Below are 26,892 nucleotides of genomic sequence, written 5' to 3' on the forward strand. Positions count from 1 at the left end.
CACACAGAGACAGAATTGCAAGGCAACGCTCTGCTGAAGCTGGGATTGACAATGATGGAGCAAAATCCCGAGCAATCGCGTGTGCGCGTGTGTGTGTGTGTGTGTGTGTGTGTGTGAGCTCACACACATTTAAATGAGATAAATCCTGCTCCAAATTATAACTAAGGAACATCAGTAACACCAGAAGGGGGGAAGGACACGTGTGAAGGTCGTAACAATATAGTCAATCTGTAAAAAATAAGGATAGTTGATATTCACGCTGATGAGTAACTAAATGAAAACAAATGACCTCCTTGTTCTGTCAAAACAAATCTAACTCATTCAAGAGTGGGCTTGATGAGATGTAGCAGCATATCCTTTGAGTCCTTTTAATTCTGAATTTCAGCCTCTGCGGCCGGACTCGTTTTTTTCCAGGACAGATGGTTTGAGACCTGTGGAGTATTTCTTAACACATCACTGAGCAAATGTTGTCACACTGCAGACCCTGTAATCCTGCTGAAAGAAATCACTTCCATTAGGGCCCGCTGTTGCAGTGATGGGACGGCCATGGTCTACCAAAACCTTTTGGTAGATGTTGTTCTTAAAAGTACCGGTCAGCCTTCACTCACAATACCAGAAAGTTAGCCTTTAGCATCACTGGTTACTAGTTACTGTTCCTTGCATCACTTTTGGAGGACACTGACCAGGGCGCACCAGCCACACACCACAAGACCGGAAATTTCAGAGATGCTGCGACCAGATCAACTCTCAGCTCAGCTTTATTTACAAACCACTTTAAAAACAACACAGTTGGCTGAAGTGCTGAACACAAAAAAAAAAATCTCAAAACCATGCACGCATGTCTCGAACTCATGTCTTCAATTACTTAAAAGTACTCGTGCCAAGAAAACTGAACCAAAAAAGAAAAAGCTCTTTCATTACAACCTATCGCAAGCCTAAAAGTTATTTTGATTGTATATTGCAAGCAATCAACACTGTAATCAACACAATACTGTACAAATGACATGAGTCAGAGGCAGTAGGAGATACTTCCATACCACGTTTTCAGGGCCGATAGATCCGACTGTCAAAGTTAAGTCAATATATGAGCGAAGGCCAGTGATTGCTTTACGGTAACGGCCTTTGAATCCTGACAGATGCTGCTGGCATAAAACAACCGACCGAGTTTAATGGCATGCTATTAAGACAACAATGATGGCAGCAGTTTTATTTTTTTTGTGTCTCAGGTTAATTTATCCACGCAGCCCAATGTGCTTGTTCAAAAACATTAAAATCTTTTTTACGATGAATTATACAGTTGAAATTAACCGCCCTCAACGTTCCTGCTGAAACACAGGAGCGTATCAATATCTGAAATGAGATTACAGTGCGAGGAGGAGGAGGATGTGAAATTTCAAATGAGGGGCTCATAAATGCTAGAGCTATTAAATGCTTAAAATGAATAAATAAATAAATAAATAAAAAGGAAGAAGTTACTTTAAATATGTCCTTCATTTCAAATGTGAATAGTTTCCAAAGTTTCTCCATTTCTCAAGATAACATAAGACACTGGCAAAAAACACGATGTCTGGATCAACAATACAGGTGAACCAAAGTAAAGCTATTACTACTTTATAAATAAGACACACCCAGATCGGGTTCACCCGGATCAGGTTCACGCATCTCATGCAGAAGCTTTCCTTTTTTCCCAAGCAATTTTTCATGATTTTGAAATCATGATTATTGCTGCTTTAATACAAAATGAGAAGTTCTATAAAACAAAGTCATAGCTGTGTGGATACATCCAAAGGACAATAAGAGTTTGAGGATGTTATATTTACAAGTGGGACGTTTAAACCATGTTCCTTATGTGAAAGCTTCCATGGTAAGTTGCAGTAGTTTTAAACCTGAATTCTATTTTTCACAATTACTGCAGAAGAAAAAGTATTTGGAATCCATGCAGTAGTGTAACCAGCAACCATGATGGGACTGAGCACTTGTTATTAACAGGCTGTTATTAACAACATTTCTACGGGACAGCTAAGATATAAGATATGCATTACACATGTAAACTAAGTCTTGTACTAGGAGAAGTCTTGCTCTGAAAGAAAACACCATCAACTTTAGTCAAAGAAAATGAACAACTGCCTGGTTGACAGGTGGTTACTAACCTTTAAAAGTGTTCATCTTTAACTCCTTAACACATGTTGAAATTAAAAATACTCCCAATCCTCTCTTCAACAGTTTTCTAATTAAGATTGTTTTTTGTATCTCTATGAATACATTGGCTATTTTTTAAAGAATATTTTTCTATGAATTCTATTGTTTGTTTTTTTAATTGCATAAATGTATATATTTTTATCTATCTATCAATCTATAATTATTTTGATTCTGGGGTGGGTGCAGAGGTCTCAGAAAGGTGCGTATCAAATATGCTACATCAGGCATCCTAACATACGGGAAAATGGGCCCCACTTGAAAAACAAAAACAGAAATGCATCTTAAACATTATTAAAAGTTTTTCTTGATCAAAGAAAGCTGGCAACGATCAGGAGCAGAGCCATGTAGTAAACTCAAACCGTCATGAGGGTTTTACACACGTACACTTACATCTACTCTGAGGTTTACAATCCACATGCAACAAGCATGACATTCAGCTTTGTGAAGACATCATTTCCTCAGCAGATATTACGTTACAACTTATTTTTGTCCCCTTGTTCATTAAACAAACAAGGCAATCAGCCATCACTACAGGGGGCGTTTATTGTTTGGAGGACAAAGAGTACAGCGAGTGTGATCAGAAGCTATTTCCTGGTTTCATCTGATAGACAACAATAGAGGGAGTTCCCGGGAGATCGTATCCAGTCTGCTACCAATTAGTCAAATTGACAGGTGACGAATGACAGCATGTGCAAACACAATCACACATGCAGAAGGAATTAAGAGGGGCAACATTATGATTGCTGTTATAATGATGTTCAAAATCAGTTTAAAGAAAATTTTTAAAAAACAGTCACGTACTGATCATGTCTTGTATCGGGTACGGCTCTGTCCATTCGGAGTTTGTCGCTCTCCACCTGGTTGAACTTGTTCCTGGCGTAGGGGTCCTGACCTGGCCGGACTACCGTTGCTCCGACGTACAGATCCTGGTCGTAATCCTGCCAGCGCACCTTACCTACACACACAAACACACACACGTCAACAAATGGTCCAGTAAAATTCAATTCAAATTTCATTTAATTTTTCATTTAATTTTTTATTTCATTCAAAAAAAATAAAATAATTCAATACAAATACAAATGTTCTTAAATTGTGAATGAAAAGGGAGCAGAAAGAAGAAGAATCTTATCTGATCAGCCCCTTTTTCCAAGAAATAACTTCACAAATAACATAAATTAAAAATACTAATAATAAAAAACAACAGATAAGTGAATAAAAAAACTAAAATAAAATTAAATTAAATTACCGCCGCCTATGGGTATGTCAATCAAACTCAACTAACATATTTCATTATATTTACTTAACATACAGGCTTTAATTGTACTTTTGAATGTAATGTTTGATTTGGATTCTTTGTTTTCTTTATTCAGATTGTTCCATAAACTGATTCCTTTCACAGAAACGCAACGTTCCATCAATTTTGTCCTGCATCTTGGTTTTTTAAAAATCTCTGTTCCTTTTAAGTTATACTTGCTTTCTCTTTTTTCAAATATTTTCTGAATGTTGATTGGTAAAGTTTTTTTACGAGCTTTAAACATAATTTGCAGAATACTATAGTCTACTAGTTCATGAAATTTCAACAATTTTAACTGAAGGAATAATAAATATAAATGTATGAATGAATAAATGTATTTATATAAAACGCAGAATCATGAAAAATGTAATCTCAAGGCCATTCAGCAATACGGTTCAACTCCAAATCAGTCCCACTGATACAAAGCCAATAAAATAACAATAATAATCACTGCTTCACTAAGGAAACCAACGGACTGCATCAAAACATTCATTCGATACAATCCCCCGTCCTGATTAAGCACCAGGGCAAAGTTTGTGGACTGGGGAAAAAAATCCCCATAAAAGTCCATAGAAGATATGTTGTGTGTTTTTCTGTGTAAAAATAGAGTGCAACAGCTTCTGTGTTGTCAAAACAGAGATCAAACAGGATGAAGAAAAACTAGAATGTTTTAAAAACTTGCATGTAGATATGGCAAACGCTATAAGTCAGGATTTTCTGAGGAAACATTTTCTCAAAGCAATTTTCTAGTGAACAAAAACAAGTCTCAAGTAAACACAACATATTCCAAAAAATAAAAGCTGCCACCAAAGATGGTCACAAAAGGCTGAGAGTGTGTCTCAGGGATAACTGGGATTATACATGTGTGGAGTGCAGGCAGCAAGCCCCACTGATGCAAGAATCCTTCAAGAGTGACGGGAATGAAAGCTTGCCCCTTCAAGCGGCTGCTTGACAAGACAGCAACACGGCAGTCGGGAAAGCTGACAGAAAATGTATGCTGCCTGTGTGCAAGAATATGCTGAGCAGAATTCAGGAGACGGGGCGAGTCTACTTTGGCGAAGCCGGAGAACACAAAAAACATTTATTATGCGCCGCAGTGAGTCAGAAAACACAAAAACAAAACCACATACATTTCCACATTTAGCAAATTTGCTGCAGTCTAAAATATCACTTTGAAAAATGGGATTTAAGTAATTAGTACGACGTGTTTGGGAAAAAACAACACATCATTAAACCGTCACACACTATTTTCAGGTGGAGTCCTCCCAGATTACCGAGATCACAGCGAACTAAACTGAGAAAGTTGTCATGTTTAATTTCACAGTTTATCGCTGACTGCCGAGACACAGGCGCCCAGGAATAATAATGCAACTCATTAGATGAGTGCAGCTGCTATGCTAATGAGCTGTGTTAAGCATATGGCACTGAGAGATTATTACAGCACCTCTCAGCACAGCTAAGTTTGTGCATGAAGGAAAGAAGAACACAGCCGGACGAGGGGAAAGTGAACCAGTATGTGAGAGAGAGAGAGAGAGTGTGTGTGTGTGTGTGTGTGTGTGTGTGTGTGTGTGTGTGTGTGTGTGTGTGTGTCCTCCCTGGCAGCATCCAACTACAAAAGCTTGCAATTATCTGCTTGTGATCATATAACAAAACTCGAGAGATTGCTCTACGTGACGGAGACGATGTCATTGCTGATATCTGTGGTGATGGAAAGCAAGTAATTAGCATTATGTAATTTATTTGGATCATTTTCAGTCTTTGTGGTGGTTCATCTTTCAATGATCTTGTTTGATTTGTGATGAACCAAAAAGCAACTCAGCACCTTCTTTCTGTCAAGCCTGAATTATGGTTCTGCGTCAAACCAACGCAGAGCACACGTGAACCCTTAGGACTTCTCCATGACTCCATTTCTCCGCAGTGCAATACCCCCCGTGACCACTAATTCGCAATCCTTTCTGAGTGGTTTATCCGACTTCTTCCGGTCACAGTGAATCAAAGAGATAAGGACAACTATTGTGCAAAAAACAATCACATACACGAAGAAAAGAGCACTGAAAGTTCACGACTGCTTCAAACAGAAACCAGAAATGCGTTGCTACCAAGCGAACCAATCACAGCCCTCTCCGTCTGCGTGTGGTCTCGACGTGTAGTTACAAATTTTCGGGAGGTGCACGTCAGTGACAGCGTCAGTGACGGCGTCAGTGACGGCGTCAGTGACGGCGTCAGTGACGGCGTGTGGTCTGCGTCGACGCGTATCACACGCCGTAGGCACGGCGTCGTTTTGACGCAGGACCATAACTCAAGCTTTAGACTGACATTGGTTGCAGTCCTCCGAAGCCCTTTTAGCAGAAACACACATCTAATTTATCCAGGTGATTTGCCATCTTAGTGTGGGTGGTGTTGCTGGTGAAAAAGGTACGGTGTGTTGCTACTGCAGCTGTTTTAACAGCATTTCAAATCCACTTTTTCTAACAGGCTGCTGGGTTTTTTGCAACATTTTCTCAGTCTCTCCGAGTGCTGTCACGCAACCAAACGATGATGACACTACCCATCATCAGCTTAGAAGATGCAAACACCAGATGCCTCATAATGCGTTTCAATTTTTCTCTATTTTTTTGCCCTGGCGATTGTTGTTTCATAACTAAACTCGGTGGCCTGGAGCGCCAGAAAGACGTGTCAAGACGGCATCTTGTTTTGTTCCGTTCTTACCGGCCAAAACTGCCAGGAGAACAGATTCCCACAAGTCTGACACAATGGATCATAAACACCAACACAATGGAGGATTCAAAAGATGCTTTGGTATAAAAGGCAGGTGTCTTGGCTGCTCGCAAGGGGCCCGCTACGCTGTTCATTTACGTTTACAACCTGCCCCAAATCAGATAAATGCTTGTGATTGGACAGGGCACTGTGGGAGTCTGCTTGAGCGGAAGAGAGCTCACACTTTTGGCCGGAGAAAAAGGAAACAGAACCAGTCAGATTTTGTCTGGTTTCCAGGCTATAAAGATGAAATACGCCGCTTGGAAGCGCGCCAGATCTGTGGACTTCACTGTGAATTTTAGAGCATTCGTTGCATACTTCACAGCCACTGTGTTTTTCATGAAACTCATACAGATTTTAAGATGCTGTGGGATAAAAATAATCATTTCTGAATGCAAGTAAGAAACAAGAAAAAAGGAAACCTCAAGATCACACAACTTAGCAGCCGTATCTTTGCAGCTATATTTTGCCAACAGAGAATCTACTTAACGATGCAATGTTTTCTTCAACGCAAGTCAAATGATTAAATTCAGTTAATTAAGTAATAACGGCAATTTAAATAATGATTTAAACGACTATAGCAAGAACCCATGTATTTCCTGTCAGCTTCTCAAAGTATGAGAATTATGTTTAATAAACAAACAAAAAATATCCCTTTGGGCCTTGGGCCTAAAACTGTGATCAGCATCTGTCCAGCAGGTTTGAATATAGTGTGTATTTTTATCTCAAGGATGTGATTTATTCAGTGCGGTAAAATGTTGATGTCCCCCGTTTAATAATGCACAGCAACAGCAGAGATGCACATTACACGAGCACGCCGGACAGAACTGGCGGCTACAACACCGAACAAAGCAGCTCAGATAAAAACACTCTGGTGTGGACACCGTCAGAGAGCGACACTGCATCTCTACATCGTTAAAGCATTAATTATCTTTTTTTTTTTTTTAAATGGAATACATGTGTTTGTGTTTTTTAGTTTGCAACACAAAGCATGCAATCAACTTGTTTTGAAGAAAGATAAAGCACTTTCAAAAAGCGTAAAGCAATTAAAGAAACCCAATAGGCATTAAAATTTTTACTGAAACAAGGTTAGTTCATTTGTATGCTACCAGTGTTTCCCACTGAGCATTTAAGGATTTTTTTTAACTTAAGTGTCACTTACTAGTTTCTTTTTGCAGCCGTTTGAGAGGCAAAACACAAAAGCAGAGCACTTTTCTTTGATGTCCATCTTCAGATGTTGTTCTAGCCTTTATCTTGTTTTTTATTTTCTCGATAATCTTCTACAGTTCCAATCTCCCTCCTTATTCCTTCTTCTTATTCTTGATACTTTCCCCCTGTCTGTCTCTCTTCTACTCATCCTTAGGTGTACTTGTGTGATGGGTCACACTCAGCCCATTTCCATCAAGAGGAATTCGTTTTTTTGTATTATCAGAAAGTATAAGCGTACCACACTGGTACAGAGGAAGAATCAGTAGATTGTTTCTAAGGTTCATCACTTCCATGTGATGAGTATATATACACATGTGATGCCCCATTTTGAAGTGGTTCCTCAGGTAAGGCCCAGCTTCTTCATGTCAAGAAGAAAGTGTGTCCTCCATTGTTCTTTCTTAACAGAGCTGTTTTCTTCCTTGAGTTAGGAAAATGACTTCGGTTGTGGGAGAAACATCTGGGAAATGAATGCATACAGTGTGAATACTAAGTGCAGTGTCTGTCATGCAGATGTTCAGCAGCTGGAATATAGTTCTTCTTTCCCTTTAGTCCAATCACACCTGAACTCTGATTCAGATTCTGATTATAAAACTGCCTACTGACAGAAGGTATTCCTGATCATTTGGCTTTTCATGGGCAAACGCAGTAAAGGATTTCAGGTTCATTGAAATGCTTTGAAGAGCAGATTGTAAACATTTCATTTCTCTAGCATGACTAGTGCTGAAGGAAATTCAAAACAGCGCAACAACTAACGTCACAGCTGAACCCAGTAAGCCCAAACTTCTGTCACACTGGCATCCAGCTCTATCGGATCAAGTTTCAACGTCCAGTTAGTTTGGGGAAATCTGCCAGTGACCGACCGATGTTGCTGAAGCATCAGAATCAAAACTCAGAGATTTTGGCGTTTCCCATTATGAGAGATTGTTTTTTTTTCCCCCCACAACTTTTCAAAATTAAATCCTCTGACTCTTTAGTAATACACTGTAATTCATTATCTTTTGGCTATAGTGATGGCCGTGGGCTGCATGGATAATGGATAGTAAAGGGGGGTTCTTATGATGTAGAAAAGCTTAAAATCTTGATATTAAAGAAAAACTGAAAAAAGTAAATGACCCCATACCTCATATTCATATCAGAAAGTTCTATGAATATGAACTAGTTCACTCCAAAATGTGTGAAATGCCCCTGAGGAGGTTCGTGTGGAGTGGGGTGGGCTGCGGCTTTCGAGAGTTTAGAGCCGATCCACAGATCAGAAAAAGTCCTGAAAGTGTTCTGATCCACATAAAAAAGTAAAAATACATTTTTGTGGCAGTTCAAAGGACATTGTGTAAAATTATAAATAAACTTTGCATGAAATTGCAAGAGGTTGTAGTTACGGTTGTCATGGTTATGACATTTTAGTTGACAGTTTTAATGGAAAAAATTCACATCACAATTATTAGTATTGCTATATCCTCTATTTATTTTATGCTACTGTTAGTTTTAAATCATAGTGTTACTACCATTGAATTATATTAAAACCCATACCAGTATTGATTCTGCTCATGGAACTGATCCTTTATCGACTCTCTCTCATCAGCTCCAGACCAGCATCTCTCCAACCACAAAGCACATACAATCTGCTATTCTGTCTCTCCACTGTTGCGTCTTAATGTAAATGTCTTACATCTTATCTGTAGTGACGCTATGTGCACTTTCAACAGCCACCGGAGCTGAGCACTTTTATGTTTGAGAGGCGCAGAGTTCCTCTGCTTCATGAGCTGGTGCTGAGGGGGAGGTAGGTTTTGATTCTCATATCTACCTTTGAATGACAACTTTGTTTCTGGCCAACAAAACATGTCTTTAGTTATCAGGATCTATTCTTGTAAACCCAAAAAGTGTTTACATGTGTTTTCAAAGTATGACTGGCTGATTTCAAAAGCCGTCACATTCTAGTAGGAGGAGGCAGGAGAGATGGAACAGCCGTTGAAAGAGACATGCAAAAGTTGATTATTGAGTTTCATTAGGCTGCTTTTACATGGTGAACAGAGAAGACCCTTAAATCAAGTGATCATGTAACGATTAAGACAGGACTTGTGGTGATTCAAACATTTTCCTACCTGGTGGCAGAGTCTCCAGGCTGTGGAGCTTGTCATCAGAATTCTGAGATCGGCCTTTATTGGACAAATCACTGGATCCCCACTCATCCTGAAAGCAACAGAAATACAATTTAACATTCCTCAGATGCATTCAAATCTATATGACAAAAACAAATCAGATGACAACTTTGTGAAAAGTACAAGATGGAGAAGATCAGACACATTTAACTACTTTTAATGGTCCTGAAAAAAGATTATAGATATTTTATTTAATTCTGAACATGTTTTGAAGAAGGTAGGAAAGAGATCGTGGCCTCCGAAAGCTGATACTGTGAGACAGGATAAGAATCTGATGAGATCAAAGTTTAAGAAAAATAATTTTGCAACTAGAAGGAATCATCTAATCCAGAAGAACATCCAGCAAACTAATAATAAAAAAAAATTAAAAAAAAAAAAATAATAACTTCACTCACTGATACTTCAGATCTAGCTTGATTCCCTTTATTCATGTGGACCAGGCTACATCATCTCACAAAAATTACATTAATTCATTTAAGTTTTACTGAGAAAAAGAGTCATATCATGCCCATTTATACAAATAGATAGATTTCCAAACAAGTCATTCTGGTGTCCAAATGTTACAATTAAATCCTCCAGATCAATAACCGTGGAGGCCGAGCAATTCTCATCCAACAGTCCCTGCCAGGCTTGCCGCCCTCAGCTCGATAAAACTATTGTTCAACTCTTTCTATTCTGGTTCTGTAGCTGGGCTTCACCTTCAGCCTCTCAGAGAGGTCTTATTGATCAATTTGATTTACTGCTTTAAGACAATGAGCTGTCACAAGCACAGCGTTTATCAGAGCAGCTCTACACTTGAGACAAGCGCCTTTAAAAATAAGCATTTCCTCAACATTGGTCTTTTTTAAAAAATGCTTTTATGTCACACATTTCTATATCAAGTAACAAAATGCCTGTTTTTTGTTTTGTGTGACTGTTGTTCATTTCACTCTCTGTCAAATGTTCTAATTTGCTGGAGGAGAGATGAGTGCTTGTTGGCAGTAAATCCTGACTATTGGATGAAAACCAGTACTGGCAGGTTTATTACCTGCTGAAATAGAGTTTGACAGTTTCTGAAAGAAAAGAGAGCACCTTGTCAGGTAAAATAATACCTCATAATAGCTTTAGACTTTTGCATTGTCAGGACCTTTTATGGAAATACCTTATTGATATATTACAGTCAACTTCAAACTAAATAGTTTCATGTCTCAAAATTTGTAGCAAAGGCTCATTATGATTGAGATTACAACTATAAACAGACCCTGTTGCCTCATAAACCTCCATGTATCTTCTCTGGTTTGGAGTGTTAAACATTGAAAAGCGGTAAACCCACGTGCGCCTTGATGCCTCGCTGCTCAGAGCTCACTGCAACATAGAAGCCGTTTCCTGCCAAACACCGATGTGGGAACTCCGTCTCCTGTGACCTGCATCATAAGCATCAGCGCCCACGTGCAGGATCGTGAGCGCTGATGCAAATGTATAAAGTTGATCTTAGAAGTTGCACAGAGATGCTCCATGGATGAGGCACATGGCTCCGAGAGGCAGCTTCGTCAAGACAGTCGTGATGAGATAAATCTGATTTTATCAACCGACTTTTGAGTCAGGCCAAAGTTCTATTGGATGCTCATCCAAAAATCGCTTAAATGAAAATACTTCTGGTACATTTAAGTGAGTCATAACCAGGCTGCGATAATTTTGAGAAAAATTTTTATAAAGAAAAATTACCACCCAACAGTATAGGCTATATGAAAACTTGTTTCTTGTGTAAACCTTACACTTAAGCTACATAATGTAGGCGGCAGGTCTATTTTGGACGTGAACTGAATCGCTGCATTTGCAGGAATATTTTCTCCTAATATTGTTTTTAAATGTGCCAAATGAAAAATAAATAAACAAAATTAATATTTTTTTAATTCTTTCTCGATATCAATTTAACAGAAAACATGGGAGCTCTCCTCAGCCGGGGAGATGATGCTGTCCACCATCCGATCAGCAATGTCAGATCTGGTTTCATCTTCTGTCACATTTTTTCTTTTATTTTGGCGGGCCGGAAGTCGGACTTTTGGAATGCAAGAAAATCCGGATGGTTTTCAAAATAAAACTGCTTTCTGTGGCTCTGACTCGCTCCCGGTACCAAAATCACAGCACAAGCAGAATGAACACGGACTCTGTGTATTTTGGTTGTTATTACTTGTTAATAATTACGATGTAATGGTGAAAATACTTTGGGTGGGGGGGATACATTTTGTCCCCACCGAGGATCAAAATAATTCAGCAGAGGGTAGGACGTGTAAACCAGAGGGGGACGAAATCCCCACCATCCCCACCGGCAAATCGCACCCTGGTCATAACTGTACAACAGTGTGTCCATGTGCAGTAGGTTTACTGTAAATCAAATCATCTCAGTGAGCAAGCATGATGAGCGGGCATCCTCACGTGTTGACTTGTGTGAGGAGGAAAAGCACATGTCTGGTGTCAGTGAGTCATGACAGAAGTGACTGTAAACCAGCAGCAACATCACCAGGACCCCTAAAACTGAAAAAGCTAATGTTATGGAGAACCGCTACGACGAGTAGTAAGCGTAAAATCTCAATAAAAGAAAAAAAACAGGGCATGAATGCTACTCCTGCCTGCATTTTAGCTGGTATCACCTACACCTGCGTTTGAGAAGTTGAGTGTGAAACACTTAACAGCTCTAGCCAAAGCATCAGCCATGTGCCATCAATCACAGTGCCACGTTTGACTAAGGTCTAGGAGTCTGATGGAATGGAGCGACTGTGGCTCATGAGATTGCCTTTATCTGAGGGTCAGTCGTTTGATCGCCAGCATCTGTAGTCTGCATATCAAAGAGTCCTTAAGCGAGATGTTAAACCCCTAATTCCCCCTGATGGGTAACTGTGAAGTAAATGGGCGTGATGGAAAAAAAGCACAGCATTCATACACAGTGGAAGCAGGTTGTAGGTAAATATATACATCAAGAAAACAGGGAGCAACAGGGAGCAGTGGGATAGTAAATATAATACTCCAGATGCCCTGTGGTTACTTCTGTACTTCTGATTCCAGTCCTTCACAAGAAACAGCAAGGCAGGAAATGTTCAGGGAAGATCAAAACAATTCATTGCTTTAAAAAGGACCATTTCAGACTAACAACGCTGCAAATGGTTGCTGTAAATATGACTGATTACTGGTTGAATCATGGTTTAAAATGGTATGTGGGGAGCAGATGTTGAAAAGCTATTCCCCCTATGTGCATCACATGAATGGCTCATAGTGAAAATGGCCTCAGCAGCACCCATCTACCTCGCCTCTGTGAATAAAACATGACTGATTGAAGTGATGCTCACACATACGCACACCAATCTCACGTTTCATTACACAAAAAAGCCGCGTTGAGAAACTGTATTCATTTTTTCCCCTTTTTACTTTCATGTAAAGCCGATTTCCAGGAAACACACAGAAAAAAAGATAAACATTCTTTTTTCTGTCACTAACATCATCTTGGTTTGTGAAGAGACCAATTCTAAACCTCTGATGGAACCCAATCCTCACCCTTTTCCTGAGTCTGCCGGGGTCTAAAAAGTGTCTTTAAAGGAGACGTTCAGAAATGCTGACAGCACCGAAGTGACAGCCAGAGCTCCAATCCTAAATTCAGCCTATTTTTATGTCCACCCAGACCTTGACATCATGCTGCATTCATTTTACTGCAGAAGCAGGAGTTCTAAATCACCTCATTTATGACCCGTGCCTGTTTCATGAATGGACCGGGAACAGAGTCAAGTTCAACCGCTCTTTCTAAAGCTCTGCTTGATGACGGGTCAGTGGCACGATTTGTATTCCTCCAATAAAGAACTATTCTATTCTACTCCATTGCATTCCTTTACATTACATTCATTAAGTTAGTTCACACATCCCTGGGTTATTTAGAAAATGCTGTTTTCCTGCGCTCAGTCTATTGTCCAAAAGCAAACTTTTGGGCACTGAAAACAAACTTTTAAGAAAGCGTCGGCCACAGTCAAGATTGTCCCTTACTGCGTCTGTGATGTTTATCTGTGAATTGGAACTTTGAAGTTTTTGACTTGCAATAAATGTGTATTGGCATATGTGTGGTTCAACAAACGGTGACATGCATCCCTCTCCCCTTCGTTGGCAAGGCAACGGGAAACATCAGCAATGCAGTCTCGGTGCTAATCTTGTTAGCAGGAATTTATTTTTAAAACAGCAATATTGTAGTAGGAACAGATAGATATAAACGGCTGCTATATATTCAACACAGAACCGGCCGACATGGCTGGTTTTGAACAAAACCCAAAAGGCATCAAGCTGGTAGGGAATCTGAGAGTGAAGTGGTTGTTCCTGCAAAACAGTGAGGTGTTCTTAGTTGTGTTCGTGTGAGCTTTTTTACGACCATGTTGGAATCCTAACATAATTTATCAGTAAAGCTGCACACTGAACTATTTAGAAGGCGAGGGGAAAGTCACACATACTCGCAAATGCCTTGAGATTAGATAAGTGGTTTGGAAAATATCGAGTTAAGAATGGACTTACACCCCGTGTAAGGGCAGTCAAACTTGTAGAGCAGAACTTGCACTGTCTGAGATACATTTTGTTTTTTTCATTTGAACAGAAACCTTCATGAAAATGTATAGACAGAACAGTCAGCCTGGCTACAGTGCTGAAAAGAGACCTGTGGTCATTTTTGTTCCCCTCAAATGATAAGTTCCAGCTTTGTGAAGGGATTTTAACACTATATCATTCAAGAGTATGAGTGAGGTTTTATGAGAGTGAAACCCAAGCTCCTTGCTCCTTGGCAACGTTCTTAAAGGTTTGCTAAAGAGAACTCAGCTTTGAATCAAACCAGGAGCCCAGCCTCCTGCCAACAAGATCACCATACCAAATTATAGATTAGTTGAATTAATTGATTATCAAAGAACATATTTTATACGCGGATTAAGAGACTTAAAGTGAAGATACAGTATGAAACACTGTCCGCTCAGCTGTGACTGTACTCTGCCATTATGTTCTGTTAAACCTGTCATTTACTTGAAAACATGTGCCAGCACCAATATATCTGGCCGATACTTCATCCAGCAGTTGGGCTCTAATTTAGAGGGCAGTTTCAAGTATGTACAAGATTTAGTTCCCCTTGGCTTTGTGTTGTTGCTTTGTCTTTTGCTTCAACTGCCTTTTCAGGATTTTCCTTTTGCGGTGGTTGGCTTGTATTTCTGGCGTGAGGCAGCTAACAACTCTTGTGGTGTCCCTATGGTGTGTTTTTACCTCTCTGCTTGGTTTTTGGTTCATGTACGGCAGAAATAACAATCTCACTACACGCAAAGCAATAAGGAATGCGTGTGTGTGTGTTAAAAAGATGTGTGCGAGTTTAAGGACTTTCTGAGTCGTGCTTTGGCAACGGAAGACCAAATGGAGAAAACGATACCCGACAGGAAACTAGCGACATTTTCACAATGTCTAGACTAGAGAGCGTGCTGTTACAGCACCCGAAGTCAGTCATTTTAACAGTCGCAGACACTCAGAACTGACTCCCAATCTCTTATATTTAAAAAAAATGTATTAAAAGCTCATGATTTTTACTCTAAACATTTTTCAAAGTGACCGAGTTGACACCGTTGCTTTTCTGATGACGAACAGACCAAGTGTGTGTAAGTGCGTGTGCATATTAACAAGTGTCATCTTATATTTATGTATGTGAGGATTTGTCAGCTTGTATGATCACTGCATGTCTGCAAGTGTGTATTATCTAATCTTATCCAAGCCTTTAATAGTCAGGATAATCCACAGTAATCTGATTACCGGTACATCCACTGATAGATTATTGCAGATAAAAGTCAAGTCCACCAACACCTCCACACACAAACTACAGCACATCTAGGTGGGAGACATATCCATACATGGCAGCTATGTCCAAACATCTCCAAATCTCTACAAAATACATTATTCTAAGTCACAAGTTCCATTTTGACAACGAAACCAAACCAGGATTTCATTTCCCAGTGAGACTCCAAATGAAACCATGTCTCTGATATGACAAGTTGTGCCAATGATGGGATTTTCCCTGGAAATTTAATCTATCACAGTATCACCAACAGACAACAGATAAGGGCAGGAAACCAGCTGTCTGCAGCAGCAGGCATAGGAGGTGATGAAACACTGATTGGGGGGGGGGATGCATACCGTGACATCAGATGCAGTCATTTCTAGCTAAAGCTGCTCCAATTCTGTTACCAGCATTGGATATAATCGCCTGTCAAAAATAGGGGTATTGGGATCTGAGTATTTATGTCCATGCACCGACTGATACCACCTAATCTTTGTAAAAACACCACGATTTGTCTTCTTTGCTCTAAAAACTAGCACAGAAAGTTATTTCTGTTTCGAGTCAGCAAATGGAGATGTGAATTGCGGACCTGAGCTGGCTATTTAGCATTATGTTGGCAATATGGTGTTATTTTATGTTAAACGGTCATTATACAAGGATTCGGTTTAAAAAAATGTGGCACGAATGTTGCTAAATGCAACAAGCAATTTTATTGAGACTTTAAGAAGGAATCAGGTGAAAGGATGCAAGCACTTCACTCAGTCAAAGGAGATCTCAGCAGCAAACCACGGAGTTTTCCTTTTCAAAAACTCAGAAATACCCCCAAATGAAGCCAAAAAGGCAAAGTGATAACAGCCAAAATGTCTTGAAAGACAAGCTGCTGTCAGCCATTAATAATGTTGGATTTTCATGGAACATTTGAAAGTGGAATAAATGAAGGCCTCCCATCCCAGAGAAGTGACGCTCTGGAGCCGGTCTGTGGTAAATACAAATGGGGTCCAGAGCAAGGCTGATATCGGATCGCTACAGTACCGGCTGAGACCCAGAGCACAGGTATCAGAAGCAACATCTAAAATTAAGAAAAAAATATATATAATCAGAAGATCTCTATTTCTAATATTCTTTTTTTATTATTTGTTTTAGGATTGCAAAATATATATATATTTTTTTTGTTTAAAATGACTCAGTGCATCATCAGTAAAGGGTTGTAAACAGTGAAATATCCCCCTTTAATTTCACAGACATTCCCTTTACCACCTACTGAAGCAGCAATGTTTTTACTTGAAATGTCATCATCCCATTAACACCCACTTTGCGCCTTTATGCTGTCTTAATGTGTCATTTTTGGAGTGCTCTTTACCATTAAATTTGTTAATATCATCAAAGAGGTATTTTCCCGTAATCCCTCTGCTGCAGGCTGTTCCCCAGCAGACAGATGTGCATCAGCGGTGCTGTTTCTGATTAGAAATGTCCTTCAGCTGAATGACTGAGGTCAGAGTCCCTGTGACTCCCAGCATCTGTCCTGCTGTAGTGCCTTTAAGCAAGAAGCAGGGTCCAGACTCCAGACCAGCCCTGGGAATGCAGGCTCAACTTAACTCAAGCTTCCCCGAGGAGTGAAAAGAGAGAAGGAAAGAATACACAGAACAACAGTCCCATCTCTAACTGAGAGGAAGCTAACCGGCCTGCCAAGTCACATCAGGATCAAAATTATCTCAGGAATGATTTTCTCTCTGAAGTCACAGAGGTCATCAGCCATCTCCCATCACAGGGAATGAGAGAACACAAAACTCAAACAGGTACCGGTACCTCACATGACTGTCTAAATCACAACTGCTACTTTAAAGGGGACCTTTTATGAAAACACGTTTCTCTTGCTTGCTTTAAAGGAGCATGAGGCAGGATGGAGGCAGGATTTATGAAAAGAATTTGTATACATTTTAAGTTTTCTAGTAATAATGTCAGATGAAGCGTTCCAAACCAAAAAGAATGAGCCCTCTAGTGTATCTCTCCGTTGCCTTGAACAGGCTGTGTGCTGCAAAATGTGCTGCAATTCGGAGTCCGAATTTCCTGCGCTGTCCTGCAGATGTGACGTCACATGACGCTGCATGTGCGTTCTCCCCGTTCTCCCGTGCCGGCTTCGCTGTTGGCTGCAGTACCCCCAACGGCCGTCGTGGTGAAGGGTGGCGCTAGAGAGTCTCATTTCTTAAAAGGAGCCTCATGCTCCTTTAAAATATATAAAGTGGTCTCCCCTCAGCCTGCCAACTCAGAGAAGGAGGAAAGCAACCAAATTCTGCAGGGTCTGTACAGCCGCCCGGATGATCCATCCAGTGTGATGTGGCTTCTACGAGCCGTTCAGATTCTGCTCCTGTCGTTACGCAACGATGGGAGCAATGCGTGAAACCACGCCCACAACTAGCTCCACCGGCCGGAGCTTCTGACATTTTTTCGTAGCGGTGTATCGCGTCATTCATGCAGCCAATCAGCACAGTGCCTTATTATCATAGCCCCGCCCACTCAGAATCCTGCATAGATAATGAGGTTAGAGACTGGGATGCTAAAGACATGGCTCAGAGGCTGAATTTCTAATTTATTTAGCAAAAAAAATCAAAAGCTTGTTTTTAAGACATTCAAGGCCTGTTTAAAATAGGTATTAGATGTCATAATAGGTCCCCTTTAAGCAAAGTCTACCAAAGCATATTGCTCGCTTACCTTCATATGCACAAAGTCAACCACGAGGGCATAAATGTGCGGAAACAACTGATAGAGGATTACTAAAACGTTTTTAATTCACTGTATAACTCAAAATGTGTAGAGGAAAATGAGTAATTATCATAAACAGTCATAAAACTAGCTTTAAGGCAACAACAAGTTGGAAAAGCTACATTGGATTGCCGGCTTGTACTTCTTTCTCTACTTCTTGCACAACCCCTCCATCCTCCAGCGCATGGGCAGGCACACAAAATTGGGTTTGTGAATGCGTCTTCACGAGAGTCGGGGGACCTGGGAGCATTCGCAGTGCGAGGCTCCAAGCACATCCCAGATTTAGTGATACTGCCTGGGGGAACGCCACCCTCTCTGGCTAACGCTGAAAGTTGTTTATCCAGGAGAGGACATAATCTGGAACAAGTCACATTTTTTTTCTTCCTCTTTAATCACAACTCTGTCCTCAGGCCTCACAAACACACTCCAAGCCCACAAACACAGACTTCTGGCAGCAGCTCAGCATATGAAAGATGAAAGAAGCGAAAGAAGCTTGTTGCTGAAAACAAGGCTTAAAAAAAAAGTGGGCAATAAATGGGATGTCATTACACAGCAGGAGAGCAAGGTTAGACAAGGGAAAGAAGATACAGATGAAGGCCTCTGGCATTTGCTCTCATTTTGTTTCATCACCCAGCTCAGCAACAGTACAGTTTTGGAGTTACGACCTGCTGAAATTAACTAGTTCAAGGCCTCTGTGACAGCTGATTTAGAGGAAAACTGTGACAGAAGAGCACACCTTACGCTGTCTCCTAACTTGACTTCATTTTAACGTCCCTCATCCAGCTTCCATCCCCCCTGCAGCTCCACTCCCTTTCCACATGCCATTTGCACTAATCAGCCTGCATCTAATACTTTTTATTCCTTTTTATGCTTTTCTTCCTTTCGTGAGGAAGAAAAGCATTTGACATTTTAAAAGCTAAGCCTGCCATCTTATCAAGGTACTGTGGTATTCAGTACCACCTCCAATTGAGAGCAAAGAAACGGCAAAATGTCACATTTAAAAACTGTGTCCAGTAGAGACTGCAATACTCTGACTTAAGTTCTCCAAAAAGGCAGAAAAGTTTTAATTGACGTCATCATGCTTTACTGCATAGACGTGTTCCTACTACTCATTTGTGTCTTCGTTGAAAATAGCAGTGTTCAAACTGTCTATCAGTCTACATCCACACCAGCAAGTTACACCTGCCATCCACACCACTCTGGCAAATTCCACCCTTGAAAACTGAAAGGTTTTGATCCCACTTCAGTTTCTAAATGCAGCTGTTGAAGTGAAATAAAGACTGTAAACGTTTGGAAATGATGATGTGATTGCACTGATTTGCATGATGATTTTGTCTTCTTGGTCATTATAATCACTACGTATCCTTCTCTGATATTATGTGGCCATAAATGAATGATAACACACAGACTAAAGAAGATATAACCGATAAAATGAAGACAGGACAACAAGTACTGCTGACTTTGTCGTCCTTGGTATCAGCCGTAATGCAGCCAAAGGCTGTATTTAATAGCTCTGCAACAGTCTACATCCATACAAAGGTAAAGATTGTGAGCTACTACAAGGACAGTCTTCAAACAAATGTTAGTTTCCAGTAAAAGCTTGTTTAGCCCAGTGAGCATGACTGACTAGATAATATGGGGATGGGGATCATTCAAACTGTTTTTTTTTTAATGGTGTTTTGGAATGAATACAGAATAGGGTGTACACATTACGGAAGAGTATTAGGGCCAGGCAAGAGAAAAAAAAATTTGAGAGTGGAAGATTTTTTTTACTGTGCACTTCGAGAAAAAAGTCGAAATTTCATGAATAAAGTCAAAATTTCGCCTTTTTTCTCAACATTTCAACTTTATTCACGAAATTTTGACTTTTTTCCTCAACATTTTGACTTTTTTCTCTCGACATTTCGACTTTTTTCTCGAAATTCTACTTCAACATTAATCTCGACTTTTTGACTTTTTTCCCCGACATTTAGACTTTTTTCTCGAAGTGCATAATGAAAAAAAAATCTTCCTCCTCTAAAATATTTTTATTTTTGTCCTGCCTGGCCCTAATACTCTTCCGTAACACATAGCCTCAGGCAATGACAGATTTATAAATACTTATGAGAAGCTTAAGTGGACCATGAAATATTTTCCCTCTGTCAATACTGAAAAGATTGCAATTCTTTTCACTTCATTAGCAGGTCTTCTGATGCATAACAACATGAACACTGACATCTGGACTGAAATCCAGGCCTCTACTACTGTCAAGTTAAAAAGAGAAAATGGAAAAAGTGTGGCATGATGGTTGAAATATCAAGATATCGATGGAAGCAACATGTCTGAATATTTTTAGTGATACACTGACAACTGATCCAGAGATGTAGCGGTGTAGCCACTAGCTAGTCTGTTTACCTAAATGTAGATCCTCAGTTTGACCTGGCATTAAGATGCATCCCAGGAAATCCAGTCACAAGTGACCAAGACTGACGCCTGAACATGTCTTGAGATGGATTCAGACCTGATCCCCTAGGTAGGATACATTTTAAGGTGGTCTCAGACACTTTTGTCCACATTCTCTTCATAGTCTGAACACAAAGGCATCATGGGACGGACCAGCTAATAAATTAACATCACTGGCTTGCAATGATTGAATTTTGTGTGCCATTAAATACAATAAAATGTCATTGTGTTTGATGCTAATCTTTCTTTGAATTGTATACACCCTGCTGTGCATTGTTTTGTTGAACAAAGTTTGGGAAAAAAGTAAAAGAATTAATCAATTGATTTTTTAAAAGATTTCTTTTGGCAGATCTTTCTCTTATTTCCAACTTCTTCTTATTTGTTTTCTTCTGCATGTTACTGCATTACCCTCAGCTGCTGCCTTTGATTTTTTTAAATAACAATGTATTTGGTATTTGCAAGCAAACTTTGTTTATTTGTCCACATTTTAGTGCCAGGTCTGAACACACATTTGGTTCCTATGAATATTTAAGCGAGTACTGATATGCCAAAGGTATAACATTACATATTGAATATTATTTTAACATGCTTTTACATTAGATTCGATATTGAATATTATTTTTAATATTTTAAGATTGTTGCTTTGGTTTTCGTTATGCACAGTTCAATATCTGAAAATTCACGGATTAGAGCCATGAACATGTTTGATATTTGACTGATTTGAGTGCAAATATACCCTTTAATGAGGTTTTAATTATCGTGTTAGTGCTACTTATCAACAGGAGTTTGTGGAAACAACAAGATAATTTTTATAACCAAGGCTCCTCAATTATTGTTTCAACAATCATTACCCTCTAAAGCAGCTGCTTAACTCCCTGAAAGTCTAAATAGCTGATGCTTGTACGGCAGGAGATGGCTGTAGAAATGTTCTGGCAGTTGTTCCACCAAGTCATCATTAAGGAACAATAGTTAACAGCCATGATGAAGATCAAGTTATCAAGTTGAAATCCAGAAAACAAGGAACATTTTCAGGAAAATAAGTGCTCAAATATTTTTTTTTTTTTTGTGGCACTAGTAGCCTTTAGAAAGTAGGTAGACGGGAAATTGGTAGAGAGAGATTTTTAGACAGAAATACTCATCCCATGGTTTGACTTTAACTTGCTGACTGAGTGGTGTGGTTTACTCTTCTACTGAGAAACCATAACCATAATCATGACCTTTAAGGTTTAGTCATCAGACGAAAGCCTTCCTGCATCCACACCCAATGATTCAGCATCAGAAGCCTGAAATTGACCAACTAAGCTTATTATCAAACTGTAAAATCTGCAAACAAAAGTATTGTCTTGTCTAAAGTAGGAAATAAATGTTTAATTTTCAACTCTTTTGGAAGTCAGGACATTTTTTAGTGACTCAGCTATTCACAGTAAAGGCCCATTTACGCTCCCTTATGTAGGTAAATAGCCACAACCGTTTCAAGAGTTGTCATACGTCACTGCCCTCACATGCAGCTTTCATGTTGCCTTAGTTGTTAAGTTAATACACCCACAAGTGGGCATTGCTGAATTCAGAGTTCACTTCCGCATTTTGATGTCAGTTTCAGACACTGGTTGTTGGCTGAAATGCACCACGGGAATTGTTTGCAACACCCCAAAAACACCAGAAGAAGAATAAAGTTTCAACAAACATGGTGCTGGTGGAGGAGATAATGCACGCTCTTACAGGACTGTCTCAGAAAATTAGAATATTGTGATAAAGTCCTTTATTTTCTGTAATGCAAAAATGTCATACATTCTGGATTCATTACAAATCAACTGAAATATTGCAAGCCTTTTATTATTTGAATATTGCTGATCATGGCTTACAGCTTAAGAAAACTAAAATATCCTATCTAAAAAAATTAGAATATTCTGGGAATCTTAATCTGTAAGCCATAATCAGCTATATTAAAATAATTAAAGGCTTGCAATATTTCAGTTGATTTGTAATGAATCCAGAATGTATGACATTTTTTTTTTTTTTTTTTTTTTTTTTTTTTTTTTTTAAATTGCATTACAGAAAATAAAAGGACTTTATCACAATATTCAAATTTTCTGAGACAGTCCTGTAAAGACATAAAAAGAGGCAGCGCAGTAGACGGGGATGGTCTGATTGTCTTCTTCCTCTCTAGTTTGTTCATTTTGATGGTCGCATGTTAGCTATACTGTTCAACACTGCCCTGGCGCGCTTTCCGGTGGTATTGATCTGTTTGTTGCATCAAGCAATGGATCTGCAAGGGCCCCGGAAACTGACCAAATTATGTGCGTAAACGATGCAGAATATGGACGAAAAAGGCTCCATCTGTCTCAGTTTCTGTCTTCTGAGTCAATCATAAATAGAGCAAAATATAGCCCAAACTTAAGTACCATAAGTTTTCTTTAAATTCTCGCCCTGGACTGTGGCAGAGAGAAACTTTAATGTGCACCCTGGACTACAGCAGGGTAAAATAAAAAAACCACCATACAGACTCCCTGATGTTTAATAAGGACTGAAGTTATGAAAAAAAAGAAGTATCAGAAGTGTGTCAGACTCACTGAAAGAGACACGCACACACACACACACACACATTCCTGCAGACTCATGGCTGCAGGAAGTAACTGCTTTGCTTCAAACAGGTGGACCAGCCAATTAGGCCGTTTTTAACTTGAAAATTAGGGGCTTAACCTTTATCCTTCTGTGTTGAACAAAAAAACAAATGATAAACTACGAGAGCGTCAGAGAAGGCAGAGAGAACAATAAAATAAAACATCATAAGAGCATAAGAGGCTATTTGTAAAATCCACAGGGAAGCGCTGAAGGGCTTTCAAATCACTCAGTTGAGACCTCAGACTGCACAGAGCAAACTGTGACAAGTCTCACCAGGGTGTGTGTGTGTGTGTGTGTGTGTGTGTGTGTGTGTGTGTGTGTGTGTGTGACAGAGAGAGAGAGAGAGAGTGGGAAAGAGAGAGAGACACTCTGGCACTGCAGCACAGCTCAATGGAACAACTGTGTGCGCTCACTGCGCTGGCCTCTTTCCCAAAACCCCATCTGCATCCGACACACACACGCACACCATCTCCAACAAGTCTAACAAATCGTAAAGAGTTTGCATTCTTTTTTCTTTTTTTTTTTACACAGCTGAGGTGTGAGACATCAGATTCTTCTGAAACAATTGTGTAACTGGAGTCTGTTGAGCTGCCACACGGAAGCAATTTATTGAGCCACATCAGTCACAAAGCCTCCACATGCACCATCTATTGTACTAAAGAGTGTTTATCGGAACTGACACTTTTCTGCTTTCATTGGCAATTATTAATCTTTACAAAGCACCAAGCACTGGTAAAAAATATCCACTCAGTGGAACATCAATCTCTGGGGAGAAATCAAGTTTTAAGCATTTGAGCCGTCTGCTACATTGATTTTCCACAGCTGCAGCTTAACGGCTCTGGACAGATAATGTTCCACGCAAGTGTCGTTCTCTAATACCCAATATGTTTGTAGCAACCTCTCTTAAAAGTGATTGATAGCTCAAGAATTGTACAGACAAAAATGTCAAACATTCCTCTCTACTCCTTTGCTTTCTGTGATAGTAAATTTGGTGCCTTTGGTTTTTGGTCTATTAGTCCAATCAAAACGAGTTAATGTCATCTTCAGTTTACACCAAAGAGTCCGTCGATATATTCATTTTAGTTTGGCGTAGTAGCTTGTTTCTTTAAATTAAATCCTACCAACACCAAAGATGGGGGTGGGGTGGGGGGGCTGCTGTTTAATTACTCCATGACTTTGCATTGTGTGAAGGTGCTCTTTATCAGTGCCATCGATTAATCTACTAGGAAAACAATGGAAAATAGTTAAAAGCATTCATGTGGAGGAATGGACTAAGAGCAGGATTAAGGAAACCAATGGGGGGGAAATAGAGCCTTTAAGGAAACAAAATGAATCAAGTTAAAATACGCAGATGCCAGACTCAGGCTTTATATGTCAGACTGTGGGACTGAGACTTTTTTTGCTCAAACACGTTTGTGGGATATGGATTAAATCAGAAAGCTGCAGTCTTACACCGTGTTCAGACTGCGCATTAACATCCATCCTGAGAAATCAAACAACACTGGCAACAAAGTATCTGAGACAAGAGAGACAGCAGAGGGAAAAAAACTGTAAATAAGAAAGTAGATGCTGTCGTAACTGTTTTCTCTTGCTAAATTCAGGAAAGACTGCGCAAACCAGGGTGTGTACAATACAATGAAGGACACACAATTATGAAAACCATTGACATGTAATAGTCAAATGAGTCACTGCCCAGGCCCATGACATTAGTTTATTAAGCACTATCTAAATTAATCCCAGTATGCTTTAAGTGTTCCAGACCACCTAATGCATCCAAAAGAATTGGATCTGAATTGAAGGAGTTCAGACCGTGCAAAAGCATTGTATCATTTGTGATTGGTTTAATGCCAGGTCTGAATGGGTTCTTACATTTGCAAGCCCCTTATTTAAAGTCATTATTTGAGGGTGTACAGTAGGGATGGGCGGTATGGACAAAAAAATGTATCACGATAATTTCCGGCATTTATCCCCATAACGATTAAAAAAATACCAATTCAACTCCACCTTTTCAACTCTAAATCTATCTCGCTCTCAGATCCGCCATGTTTGTTACACAAATCGTCATCAACGGGAATCCTTCCTTCCTTCCTTCCTTCCTTCCTTCCTTCCTTCCTTCCTTCCTTCCTTCCTTCCTTCCTTCCTTCCTTCCTTCCTTCCTTCCTTCCTTCCTTCCTTCCTTCCTTCCTTCCTTCCTTCCTTCCTTCCTTCCTTCCTTCCTTCCTTCCTTCCTTCCTTCCTTCCTTCCTTCCTTCCTTCCTTCCTTCCTTCCTTCCTTCCTTCCTTCCTTCCTTCCTTCCTTCCTTCCTTCCTTCCTTCCTTCCTTCCTTCCTTCCTTCCTTCCTTCCTTCCTTCCTTCCTTCCTTCCTTCCTTCCTTCCTTCCTTCCTTCCTTCCTTCCTTCCTTCCTTCCTTCCTTCCTTCCTTCCTTCCTTCCTTCCTTCCTTCCTTCCTTCCTTCCTTCCTTCCTTCCTTCCTTCCTTCCTTCCTTCCTTCCTTCCTTCCTTCCTTCCTTCCTTCCTTCCTTCCTTCCTTCCTTCCTTCCTTCCTTCCTTCCTTCCTTCCTTCCTTCCTTCCTTCCTTCCTTCCTTCCTTCCTTCCTTCCTTCCTTCCTTCCTTCCTTCCTTCCTTCCTTCCTTCCTTCCTTCCTTCCTTCCTTCCTTCCTTCCTTCCTTCCTTCCTTCCTTCCTTCCTTCCTTCCTTCCTTCCTTCCTTCCTTCAACGCAGAACCATAAATCATTTTTACACAAAAACTTTATCAACAGGAATTTATCGTTTTTACCGCGAGATGATAAATTCTTATCGTGAGGAATTTTTTGGACGGTAAATCGTGAACGGTAAAATATCGCCCATTCCTAGTGTACAGAGAATCCTCTCTCATATCAAAATCTAAAGACTTTTTTCTGGTTTCAGGACTTTTTCCTACTTCTAGTGAGTTGACGCAGATCATCTACAAGCCTCCAAACACCAGGCAAAGCACAACAATGACTACAATCAATATATTTAACAGAGTCATTTCATATCCAACTTCAGATCAATCCTAATATTTACTAGGATGCATAAGTATGGTGAAGGATCATCAGTCGGTAAATGCAGGAGTTCTGCCAGTTTACCAGAAAACAGTCCAAGACAACCAACTACTAACCAGTATTCTGTCAGTAATAGTTCAACTGCTACAATAAACATAACGCTTTCAAAGCAACACACACTCTTTTCATGTTGAGCAAGAGGGGACAGAGACGGGCCCCGCTGCAGTTCTGTCCAGGAGTGCACTCAAAAAAACTAAGAAACAATGCATGAAAGAAAGCTGAGTCAATTCAGATTTGTTGACGGGGTGGTGAGGAGTTCTGCAGGGGTGGGCGAGTAACAAGAGGCCAGTTCTTCTCTGTACAAGCACGCGCTTTTCATCCCTCTACCTGGACTTAAACATGATCCATCATGTGGTGAGTGAGCAGCACTCAAGGTTTCTTAACATTATCATCTGTTGGTGTCAAGCCAATCCAAAAAAAAAAAAAAAAACCCTTTCAAAATGTCAAGTGTTTCACATGGTGACAGCGATACTTCAGCTCAGTGAAAGCGACTTATTCCCTATTGTAGTCAATGGGAGTTTAAGAATTCATTTGAACAACCGACTCCTAATAAAGG

At 39.9% G+C, this 26,892-nt stretch overlaps 1 protein-coding gene across 1 annotated transcript in view; it reads right to left on the reverse strand.

The window, feature by feature from the left end:
• galnt2 (UDP-N-acetyl-alpha-D-galactosamine:polypeptide N-acetylgalactosaminyltransferase 2) overlaps nucleotides 1-26,892 on the reverse strand; it is a 61,802-nt gene that overhangs the window by 16,550 nt on the left and 18,360 nt on the right. Inside the window, exons 2-3 of the mRNA XM_061745411.1 lie at nucleotides 9,559-9,646; nucleotides 3,001-3,154 (exon numbers count right to left, since the gene is read on the reverse strand). Coding sequence (XP_061601395.1) covers nucleotides 3,001-3,154; nucleotides 9,559-9,646 — 242 coding nt within the window. The remainder of the gene's footprint in view (nucleotides 1-3,000; nucleotides 3,155-9,558; nucleotides 9,647-26,892) is intronic.

The sequence above is a fragment of the Cololabis saira genome, chromosome 2, assembly GCF_033807715.1.
Source record: "Cololabis saira isolate AMF1-May2022 chromosome 2, fColSai1.1, whole genome shotgun sequence".
Taxonomy (NCBI): Eukaryota; Metazoa; Chordata; class Actinopteri; order Beloniformes; family Belonidae; genus Cololabis; species Cololabis saira.